Source organism: Dermacentor silvarum, chromosome 2 (genome assembly GCF_013339745.2).
Source record: "Dermacentor silvarum isolate Dsil-2018 chromosome 2, BIME_Dsil_1.4, whole genome shotgun sequence".
In the NCBI taxonomy this organism is placed as follows: Eukaryota; Metazoa; Arthropoda; class Arachnida; order Ixodida; family Ixodidae; genus Dermacentor; species Dermacentor silvarum.
The window spans coordinates 138467669-138478948 of NC_051155.1; the positions used below are offsets into that span (position 1 = coordinate 138467669).

Genomic DNA, 11280 nt, shown 5'->3' on the forward strand with positions numbered 1-11280 from the left:
CAAGGTCAGAGAAAGAGAGCGAAATGAAAGAGAGCAAGAGAGAGAGAGGAAGAAAGATAGAGAGAGAGAGAAAGGAAGACAATCACCACGAAGGTCAAGAAAAAAAGAAAGAGAGAGAAAGAAAGAAATAGATTTAGAAAGAGAGAAAGAAATAAAGAGAGAGAGATAGGAAGAGAGAGAAAGAGAAAGAAAAAAAGAAGATCACCACGAAGGGCAGATACACACACGACAAGCTTCACTTACCCCCATTTTCTCGACAGAGGAAGGGCTGGCATATTTTTTTTTGGATGCCCATAACGGTACAATAATACGATATAATACAACATTAATACAATAATGTAATACTACCACCAGCTGCGGTGACATAGGGGCTATGATATTGCGCTGCTAAGCACGAGGTCGCGGGATCAAATCCCGGCCGCGGCGGCCGCATTTTGATGGGGGCGAAATGCAAAGACGCCCGTGTCCCGTGCATTGGGGGCACCTTAAAAATCCTATGGTGGCCAAAATAACTCTGGAGTTCCCCAGTACAACGTGCCTAATCAAATCGGGGTTTTGGCACGTAAAAATCTAGAATTAGATGCAATAAACTTCTCTATATTTACACAGTCTGTTGGGCTGTTCCACCACTTACTTGTGTCCGTGTTAGGCTCCGCGGATAAAGGTTATGTTCCTACCTTTTTCATTTACGTCGTGCTGCTTAAAAAGCTTCTCGATAGCACAATATCTATGTAGTTTCAGCCGGTTTTTTAGTCCCTCCTACACTTCGGCTCGCAAGCTTGGACATGACGTACTCACACGTGTTAGTAAAATGCATCGTCATTCTTGCAAGAGAATTTCCTCCAAAAACAGTGACCTTTGCCCCTTCGAATTAGGTTTTGAGAAGAAATATTCGACATCTTCTTTCAGCTGTCGCATTTGCAATGTACCATAAGCTATCGAATAGGGTTTTATTGGCTGTAAAGATGCTGTATTGATTCTTGCATATCTTATAAGAAGCTTCGAAGCAGGACCTAGATTTAAGTAGGATTCTGTGCAATTCGATAGAGATTACGTATTTTCATAGTGGTACCGGTTTTCCTATATTTTACTATTTGGCCGCATATTTTTCGAAGACTGGTATGTTGGAACCAAACGAGCACTAAACGAATATTATATTTCGCCGGCTGGAAATTTTATGCCTGCACGGTCACTCTGCCGTTTTACTCACCGCTGCGTTGTAATTGTAATCTGGAAAAACGCTTTAGCGCACGCTGTGCAGATGCGCAAAACCACCTATGCTCCTGGAACAACATGATACCTTCAAAAATGCACACAACCCTGCCGTCAAAATCGCCTTTGCGCGCTAGACCCAGACTTTATATTATGAATTCCACGCAGAACGCAGAGAACTTCGAAGTCTTGCAATTTTACTAAAGAGATACGAACTTAGGACGGTGCTTGCCGGACATTGCCGTCGTAGGACAAGTCGCGAAGATGCCCGCAACTGTAACGCGTGTGAAACTCAAGAGAGGATCTTGCACATCCTCTGCGACTGTCCTGATAACAGCACAGAACGCCGGACACTTCATGTCATGTCTTTTTGTTATGGATGCCAGACCTCTTTTGGAGCGGGAAATTCTGTGGATGTGAAACGTTACATGAAGTGCACTGCTAGCAACAAGAGCACTCTTGACATTTTTAGCAGAGGGCGACCCCACTCTCACTACATGACCAGCGTTTGTACATTGTGACTTGCTGTGCACAAGTCATGTTTGCACATCGCGAGTGCACATAGTTCACTATGCACTTTTGACCCGCCATCGTTGCTTAGTGGTTATGGTGTTGGGCTGCTAAGCACGAGATCGCGGGATCAAATCCCGGCCACGGCAGCCGTATTTCCGTGGGAACGAGATGCAGAAACCGCCCGTATACTTTTATTTAGGTGTACTTTAAAGAAACTCAGGTGGTACAAATTAATCCGGTGTCCCCCACTACGGCATGCCTCATTATCAGATGGTGGTTTTGGCACGTAAAATCCCAAACATTCTTAGTTCACTATGAGCGAGTGCGCCAACCGCACTAGCTCTCTCTTATACCTCTCCCGTCCTCCCACCCCCTTTACGTTAGTTCATAGAGTTAGATTTTCTGTTTTTCTTTTTTGTCACTCTTCTTCCTTTGTCACGCCCTCTCAGCGCACGATGACGACATCAGAGACCGCTGACAACGAAGTCAGACGGCAAAGAATCAGGTCGGTCTGCGAGGAGCACAGGTCGAGTCGTCTGCATCACCCTTCTCCCGGTTTCGGCAAGCACCTACCCTCGTTGCGGCGGGAGGATATCCACTGCTACCCCGACCAGTGCCCGGTGTTCGTGGACGACTCGCGATCGCTCGCGTTCTGCTTCATCGACAAGGTGGCCTCCACCAGCCTGAAGACGCTGTTCGCGAAGCTCCTCAATGTCACAGTGATCGGAAACGAGAGTGACGCCCTGCACTGGTCCTTCCACTCGCAGACACTCCGGTTCGGCCCCAGGACTCTTCTAGGTGGCGAAAGGAAGGACTACTTCAAGGCACGTATGGGCTTCATCACGCCTTTTTTTTTATTTTATCAAAGGGACACCAATGCTACTTTCGGCTGGCCGAAAATGTAGCAACCCGACTCGATGCAAGGACAAACATTGGAGAGCAGACAAAGGCAAGAATCCGTCCTTGTCTTCCGCTCGGTTTTCGTCCTCGTTTCAAGTCGCGCTGCAGCATTTTGAAACATGCACAACCGACTAGCCCAGGATTTGTCTAGTCCTTTTGAGGCAGTGTGGCAAATGGTGTCATCCTGAGCATTCTTTTCGAGTGGAACGCGCTTTTCGTACTCGCCGGCTAGAATTCGTAAATTGCAATATATGCCGTAAAGTAATGACTAACTACTTAATTCGTGAAACTTTGAATAATTATTTTACTATGAATTTCGATTACTCGTGCAAGTAACACCCACCTCTTCGAGTCATCCATTTCAAGTCAAAGAATAGAAATGTGCTATCTACCACAGGCGATCTCTAAACATTCTGTATACGAGTATTATCAGAAAACACGGGGTATAACCAAAACGCTAGTCTTCCTGTCCTGTAGTGCATTTTATTTTTGCAAAATCATTAATACGCATATAATTCAGTGGTTATGTTCCTAGCTGCTGGCATGTATCAAAATATTATTGCGATAGCAATTATATTAGTACGGAACAGTCGCCACAGTGGGGCTTCACTGAAGAGGAGGAGGAGGAGGACCTGTTGCCGATTGATATAGGGTCGCCATCTTCGCCACCGTTGGCATACGTGTATATATATTGCGAATACCCTTGTGCATTAGCTACGCGTAACATGATTGGTGCAGGGGCTGGGTACTAATGTTACGTGTAGCTGATGTACAAGGCTATTTACAATATACTTACACGTAGGTCAATGGTGGCCAAGATGGCGACCCTATATCAATCGGGAACACGTCCTCCTCCTCCTCTTCAGTGAAGCCACACTGTGGCGGCTTTTCCGTGTCAACATGAACGCTCCAAGTGAATTGTTGCTGCCGTCAGCGGCGTCGCCGTGAGGTTCCGTAAATAATTAGGCGCCGAGAGAAGTTCATTACGACTAAAAACATTCTTGAAAGTACATGGGCACTTGCCTTCGTGTACAAGAAAACATTCTAACACTAATTACACCTGGCAACTATATAATCAACACACATTATGAAAAAAGGCAGAACACACAAGGGTAACATACAAGTCTGGCAAATGATCTGGCCTGCCAGAAATTAAGGTGTTAATACGGTAACAACAGTTCATTTATGGGCCCATTCCGGAGCTTTACAAATCTTGTAGACCATTTCCGCAGGAACCGGTCTTCGTTCATAATAATCAAATCTACGCACGCCTGTTCATACACGCGGCCGCATTTCGATGGGGGCGAAATGCGAAAACACCCGTGTACTTAGATTTAGGCGCACGTTAAAGAACCCCAGGTGGTCCAAATTTCGGAGTCTCCCACTACGGCGTGCCTCATAATCAGAGCGTGGTTTCGGCACATAAAACCGCATAATTAATTTAATTTAATTTAATGTGTTTGCGTAGACAGTGTAGCAACGGGTACATAGCTCGCTTTGGCTGCCTGCTGTAGTGCCGCCGATCCTCGTCGGCGCCACAACACAAATGCACCTATGTACCAAAAAATAACGCGGAAGAGAGTTCGCGGTTTTCTTTTTGACTGTACATGTACATGGAACATTCGCGACAGCATGAACCAAAAAGTTTTTGACACTGGACAGTCGAACAAGGCATGTCGTAATGTTTCTTTTTGTCTGCACTGAGGGCAGCGGTTATTGGGAGTTATTCCCCACACTGCCGTGCGGTTCCGTGTAGGCAAAACGCACCAGCCTCGTCCTCCAGCCGAAGTCACGCACCTCGGCGGGCACGGCCGACGAAGTCAGACTGCGCCAGTTGACGCTCTTGCACCTCTGCAGCTCTTCGTGCGTCAAATGTTCTACGGCTAAACATTCGCACACCTCCGTTACCGGGGTGTTTACTAAATAAACATCAGGTAAAGCTGTTCGAATGGACTGGAGGCTGCTACATACGTATTTAGAGAATGGCGGTGGCTGTTCCGCCGTAGGACCTGTCCTTTTTTCCGATAAAGAGAGCTTTCTGGAGGTACCTATGAAGTAATCTGCAAGTTTTCTGCCTGGGTATTCGGCGTTGTTCACAAGGTCGTAGAAACCTCCCAATGCGAGGACAGATCTCATTGTTCTGATGCAAGGGATGCTAAAACCACCCGGTTCCGTTGGAAGCCGAATGAGCGGGCGTGCCACTAGTTCAGTCTTGTCGTTCCATAGGAAAGTGTGTATGCTATACGTTATGCTATACTATATGACATGCGGCATGTGTGGGTTGTATTGTCACACCATTCTATCACTAACGTTGCTCATACCAAGTCTTGCATTCATGACAAAATTATTCCTCAGAATTTTGAAAATGGCAACCCACAAACAAATATCATGAAAGAAGAGAACGACAGCGCATGCCTTTTATCTTAAATCTTCTGAGACTTAAATATAAGAAGTGCAAAACAACAACATAGCTCAAAGCTGAAAATGGTGTCATTTTATTGGCGCGGCTGTGCAATACCTTCGTGATCGGCCCTGGAAAGAGGTTTGAAACATACAACGTACCCGATACGGAAAAGTGGTGGTAAAGTCGCTAAGAAAGACGATGGCTTTCATTAACAAACGTAAATGAAATTGTTCGATAGCGGGATTCAAACAGAGGACCCTTAGTGTAACAGCTCGTTTTTATTCGGCAGCTTACGTGTAAATTCATACTGCCACTACACCTACACTTATTACTTCTGTCTTACACTTCTTCTATCTTACACTGTCTTACCATTCGTGTAACATTCTAAAATGTTGCTATCGCATTCATTGTTTCGCCCTAATGGCAAAACTGTAATATATTTTTTTTTAACTTCCGCGGTTGAAAACACGTCCCGCATCCGCCGCCATGGCCATGAATGGCGCTGGCTAACACTCCCTGGGTTAACCTTATACACAAATACCCAATGAAGTGTACCGGAGGATGACCACCGCGGTAGCTTAATTGGTGAATTAAAGCACAGTACGCTTAATGCGGAAGATGTTGGTTCGGCTTCCACCTACGACAAGTTATTTTTCGTTCGTTGTCATCGTCTGTTTCCACAACTGGTTCCGTTGCCGCTGTTAGAGTTGCGATGCCCGGACCGCGTGTAGTCAATTCTGATTCACTTTGAGCGGCCATGCTCGGACCACGTGCAAACGCATGGTAATCGGCGTGCCTAACGATCTCGCTCGTCAACATGAATAGACGTGTAATACCCTAGTTACACGGGCGCGCTAACCGCAGTTAAGACGCACCTCAGTTACGGCCAACCGCAGTTACACCCAGTTAGACGGAAAGCCTAACTGCGGTTATTCCACTAACCATGGTCACTGCAAACTGAGGTTGGCCACCTCAGTTAGCTCAGGTTAACGAAGCAAACAGACAAAATGGCGGCACCCATGCGGATGGAAGAAGGCGGCGCGGCTCCAACGAAGGTGACGGCCGAAAAGTCTTCCCAAAGACGTGTCAACTGGTCTGTCTCAACAACACAGTCGTTGATACATACGCCTTTGGGAAGACAATCTTGCCGCGATGCGCTCAAACACGCGAAATGCGCGCATTTACGATGAAATGACGCGAAGCCTTAACGCACGCCTGCCTGTCGGTGAAGTGCCGTTCACAGCGAAGCAGCTTCGCCAGACGCTATACCGAAGCAATACCGTACACAGTCTAGAAAAAACACAAAAGCAACGAACTAATAAATCACAGCTAATCACAGCGCACTCGGCAGAAAATCCCAATCGAGCAATGGATTGCCTTGGCTTTCGTACCAACCGCGAACTAGACTTGGCCAGGCGTTGGCTGACTGGCTCTAACTGCTGCCAAACACCGCAAAAGCAATTCATTCAATATGCTCAGATAGTGCAGATGCTAACAGGACAGATATATTTTAAAGGAAATACATTTTTCTGTGAAAATAATTAGAAAGAACAGCTAAACAATTATTTTTTCATTCGCAGTACTGAGTATCACGTGACCCGCTTAACAGCTCTAACTGAGGACAGGTTTTCCCGTGTAACATATGTCAACTGTAGTTGACGGTAACCATAGTTCAGTCCGGTTAACTGAGGTGCGTCTTAACTGTGGTTAGCATGCCCGTGTAACTAGGGTATAAGTTGCGAGGGTCAGAGATGAAACCTGTCGTCCCGCCCTGCAACCCTTCCTCCCCCGCTGACGAAGTTCACCCCGCTATATACGGTCACCCACCATCTCTACTTCGCCTGGTTTGCCCTGTCCTGCAGTGGGGGAGAACAGAGGGGGAAAGTGCCGGGATGGTGGAGTGGTAGACGGTCAGAGGCTCTGCCTTTGTCGATAAACGGGATCGGCCTTACGGGCACGATCGCGCTCGAACCTACGTTCGCGTACGGCAGCCTCTTCTGCCGTGCGCTGCACCCGCGGCCTACCCATGGTGACGGCCGGGAATGCATTGCGTGACGCGCGTAATACTGTGCTGATATATACAGTTCGTCTGTGTAGCGTGGCGTTGCAGTTCCCATTGTTCTTATCGGTACAACTGCGAATGTAAACTGCAGTGTTCTACGTTACGTATGTCGTGCGCCGTTGTTCTATTGTGTGCGCAGAGGCGCAGATAGTTCCATTGTGTAAGTTGGCTTTCCTGCAGTGCGTTTTCCGCGCTCACGGACGAATCAGTAAGACATAGAAAGCTTCGCTTTAAAAAACTACGTCGGCCCTTCCAGTCCGTGCACATGAATGATAAGCGAAGCTTGTCCCTTTGTATACCTAACCGTCCCCTTTGCCATCAACTTGGTGTTTACTGGAATGTGCCCTTGTTCTTCATCCTGCCTTAGAATCTCTTCATTTATTCATACTTGCGTGGCTGTTCGTGGGAGTGGATCACGCTGATGAGGGACAAGTTGTTGTCGAACCACAAACGCTTGCGTTCGATGTTTCGAGTTTTCTCGGCGGCACGGTTAGCAGCATCCGCCCGCCATTTCCGCTTGCGATTCTTCAAAATTAAATTGCTACAAAATTAAATCTGTCCGTCACGTAAGACAATGAAGGGCTCATACCCCCGTAAACGCGGCCTCCCCATTACGACGACAGCAGAGAAACGAAATTCTACGCTGGAATGATGAGAGAGGTTACGGGCAGGGGTTTGGGGAACCTTCAACAGCGTCTGCTTGGAGCTCGTACCAGGTTGACCATCGGAGAGGGTCCAGCAGAGAAGACGAGGTGACGTAAAAACAAATAACGGAAGTTTAATACATGGTTACAGGTGAGCGGTATGCTCCAAAGAATACATCCAAGAAAAGGTCAGAGTGCGTGCACGTGCACGCTAGGGCAAAGCAAAAGTGTTCTCCACGTGGCTGCGGGCTGGCTTCACAGAGCGGCGCCCCCGAGATGGCGCCAGTGTCGAAACGACTGCTCCGCTATGATTCGGGTCGCCCGGCAACCGGACGAACGTATGCGCGGGGAAAGCGATGGTACGCTAGCACGGGAGTTGTGGTAGGGCTTCAGTGAAAATGGTGAACTGTGCCGTGTTTGGTTACAACAACCACACCAAAAAGAAGCCCGGAGATCAGAACGCCTCCGATGTCGGCTTTTTCTGCGCCCCAAAAGTCATCGTCAATCAATGCAAACATACGAAAGAGGTCACAGAGCGACGAAGAGCGGAGTGGCTCCGGCGTATCAATCGGAGAGACCTGGACAACTCTGCAACCCACTACCGTGTGTGCGGTAAACACTTCATTTCCGGTATGTTTTCGAGCAATATCAAAGCGGTCGGCTTCTACTTGAAGCTGCCGTAAAACGCTATAGTTTAACACCTTTGTTTACGCAGGTGTAGACGAGTGCGCGCTACGTCGCGGGCTTCTGCTCAAGAAACAGTCGGTTAAAAGCATCAGCAGTAAAGTAATAACTGCAGACTTGGACAGTTCGATAAACACTATCGCTTGTGTGGTAAATACTTTATTTTCGTTAAGTTTGCAGAACATATGCAAGATTTGACGGAGCAGTTTTGCTCTAGGTAGGTGCTGTGTAAAGCTGCGGCGTGTTACCGACTGTTAACGCATCGGTAGACGAGCGCGGGCTACGACGCTGGTTGGTTGAGAAAGTAGTCCGCTAAGCATATTAGCAGTGACATCGCTGCTGGTTGCGTTTTGCAGGACGCCCTTCGTACGCAATGGCCGAAACTGATTCGGACGACGTGGCGGCCGTCTCCGAGGTCCCTCACCCGTGGCTGTTGCACCCATCCACTTGTGACATAGTTGTGGGCCTCCATCGATTTGTAGGCCTTTAGTTCGTCGCCGGTCACGAAACTTGTGACGCGTGAACGAGGTAGTCTTTTATGTCGGTGAACTCCACACGCGGAAGAAAGTTCACGTCACACACTGCTTTGTTGCCGTCGTAGTCATATATGGGTCGACGCCGCCGCAAGGATGAGCTTTCTGCCCATAACGAATTTTCTCCGGACCCCGGATGTCATGCGCGTAGGCACTAAATCATATTGTTTTGCCCGTCGAGACATACCACGGACACAACAGTTCGCCGCCGCTCGCCGTCGCGAAAGGGCAAACGGGATGCCGATCTCAAGTATGGCGGCAGCCGCGGACGCCGCTAGCGCCACAAGCGGATGACGTAGAGTGCAACCCTCCTATACTACATTTCGTTTGCTAAGTGCACCAAAGACACCGTTTGCTATTCGCACCAATTCATTTAAGCCCACAGTAATCGTGTTGTCGAACATAAGCGCACTATGATGAGCTGCAGGCCAGATCACAAGCGCTGTCGGCCGTCACTGCGGTGGTCAGTGAGCTAGGCCTACCGTCTCATTCGGCCGTATTCCGATGGGGGCGAAATGCAAGAACGTTTCCCTGGGTGACGTTGAAGAACCTCACGTAGTCAAAATTAATCCGGCGCCCCCACTACCGTTTGCTTCACAATGAAATGATGGTTTTAGCACCCTCCAACCCCACCCCATTAAAAAAATGCACCGTCCTCGCGTGCAAGCGGGTGCGGCGAACGTGAGCGGAGCCTACGCGACGTCGCTATAGGGCCTAAAATATATCGACGGTGCCTACCACTGTTCACAAACATGGTGTAGGTCTATACTGTACAAGTGTAGAGTCGTCCGTGAAAGTGTGAGTGTGTGCGTGTAATCAATGGCTACATGATCTAAAATAAAGGCTATGCAACTTAACGAAATGTGTCTTCATTCAACGTTCAGAAAATACATTCTTTCTTTCTGGGGTGTTACGTGCCAAAACCAGTTCTGATTATGAGGCATGCCGTAGTGGAGGGCTCCGGATTAATTTTGACCACCTGGGGTTCTTTAACGTGCACTACAACCCAAGCACACGGGCGTTTTTGCATTTAGCCTCCATCGAAATGCGGCCGCCGCGGCCGGGATTCGATCCCGCGACCTCGTGCTCAGCAGCACAACGCCTTAGCTGACTGAGCCACCCCGGCGGGTTGTTAATAAAAAAGATTGTATTTTTTTTCAAAAAATACACTTTAAACAAGCAATCAAATCACATATGCATCGCATCGGGTCGCTCAGCATTGTTTGGGTTCGTTGGGTGGTCGTTGGCTTTACTCTTTGATTCAGTTTGAACGGGAGAAAGCTTCGCGTTCAACCATCTTTCTTTAAGAAAGGGGCTTCGATTTTTCTTTTTTTGCTATCTTTCACAGGCACTGTTCGTGAGGCACCCGTTTGAGCGACTCGTGTCCACCTACATCGACAAGGCGCTCAGAAGTCGAGAGGAGATCGCGTGGGCCTACAGTAGCTACTGGGACAAGATCCCCGGGGTGAAGGCCGAGAACCGCAGCCCCACGTTCGCGGAGTTCGTCGACTTGGTGCTCGCGATGCCCGTGGAAAATTCTGACACGCACTGGTCGCCGTACTACCACCGCTGCCAGCCCTGCCTCGTGGACTACGACTTCATCGGCAAGTTGGAGACGGCCAACAGAGACTTCCCTCTGTTCTTCTCGCTCGTGGGTATCGAAGATCAGGCGGCGTCCCTCCATCACGACAACAGACGCGAGAGCGTCAGCGGCGCACACCGAATCGACTCCAAGTACTACTTCGCGCAGCTGTCATTCGAGCAGGTCATGAGGCTGTACGCCCGGTACTTCTACGACTTCGCGTTATTCGGCTATGAATTTACTGACTACCTGACCTGAACGCGTCAGTGCCGCGTGTCTTCAGTGCGTTCTCAAGATCGTCACATTGTGTAAAACTATGTACTGCTGATCGAGGCGTCAGACTGTGTCGTCGTGCTTGGGAGGACAAACCTTCCAGTCCCGCTCATCGTTCCACGTGTACCCGGGTTTTGCGCGCCAGTAGGGGATGCTCTCTATGTTTCTGTTGCTACATACATCGGGCCCTGAAAGACGACCGCCCCGTGCATTTAACGAGATTGCGCTTTAGCTTGAATCATTACAAAACGAATCGTTCGCTTGCTCGCTACATACAGCCGACTTGAGCATTCGATTCTACGCTGCAGCTGGTCGAAGTGCGAAGCTGTGTTAGTTACACCATGCAAATCAACCTTCGCAAGCAGTTTATATTGTAAATCTTTTGTTACACCATTCTTTAACCTCATTTTCGCCTTTTCGTGCTTCGCGTGGTGACCATGCTTTGAAAAAAAGGTACGGCCTGCCGCGTCAGG

General features: G+C 48.5%; 1 protein-coding gene across 1 annotated transcript; it reads left to right on the forward strand.

Moving 5' to 3' along the window:
• The first annotated feature begins 2180 nt into the window (after positions 1 to 2180).
• Positions 2181 to 10849, forward strand: LOC119440423 (uncharacterized). The gene is made up of 3 exons (XM_049662918.1): positions 2181 to 2613; positions 8776 to 8897; positions 10301 to 10849. The coding sequence occupies exons 1-3, from the start codon at positions 2181 to 2183 to the stop codon at positions 10790 to 10792; spliced, it is 1047 nt and encodes a 348-aa protein (XP_049518875.1). The 3' UTR covers positions 10793 to 10849.
• The last annotated feature ends 431 nt before the right edge of the window (positions 10850 to 11280 follow it).

Excerpts from the sequence above, each read along its gene's own strand:
- LOC119440423 (XM_049662918.1), top strand. The coding sequence starts at position 2,181 with ATGACGACATCAGAGACCGCTGACAACGAAGTCAGACGGCAAAGAATC. Across the intron at positions 2,614-8,775 it reads GGACACCAATGCTACTTTCG|GACGCCCTTCGTACGCAATG; the intron begins GCTGGCCGAAAA and ends TGCGTTTTGCAG. Across the intron at positions 8,898-10,300 it reads TTGTGGGCCTCCATCGATTT|GCACTGTTCGTGAGGCACCC; the intron begins GTAGGCCTTTAG and ends TATCTTTCACAG.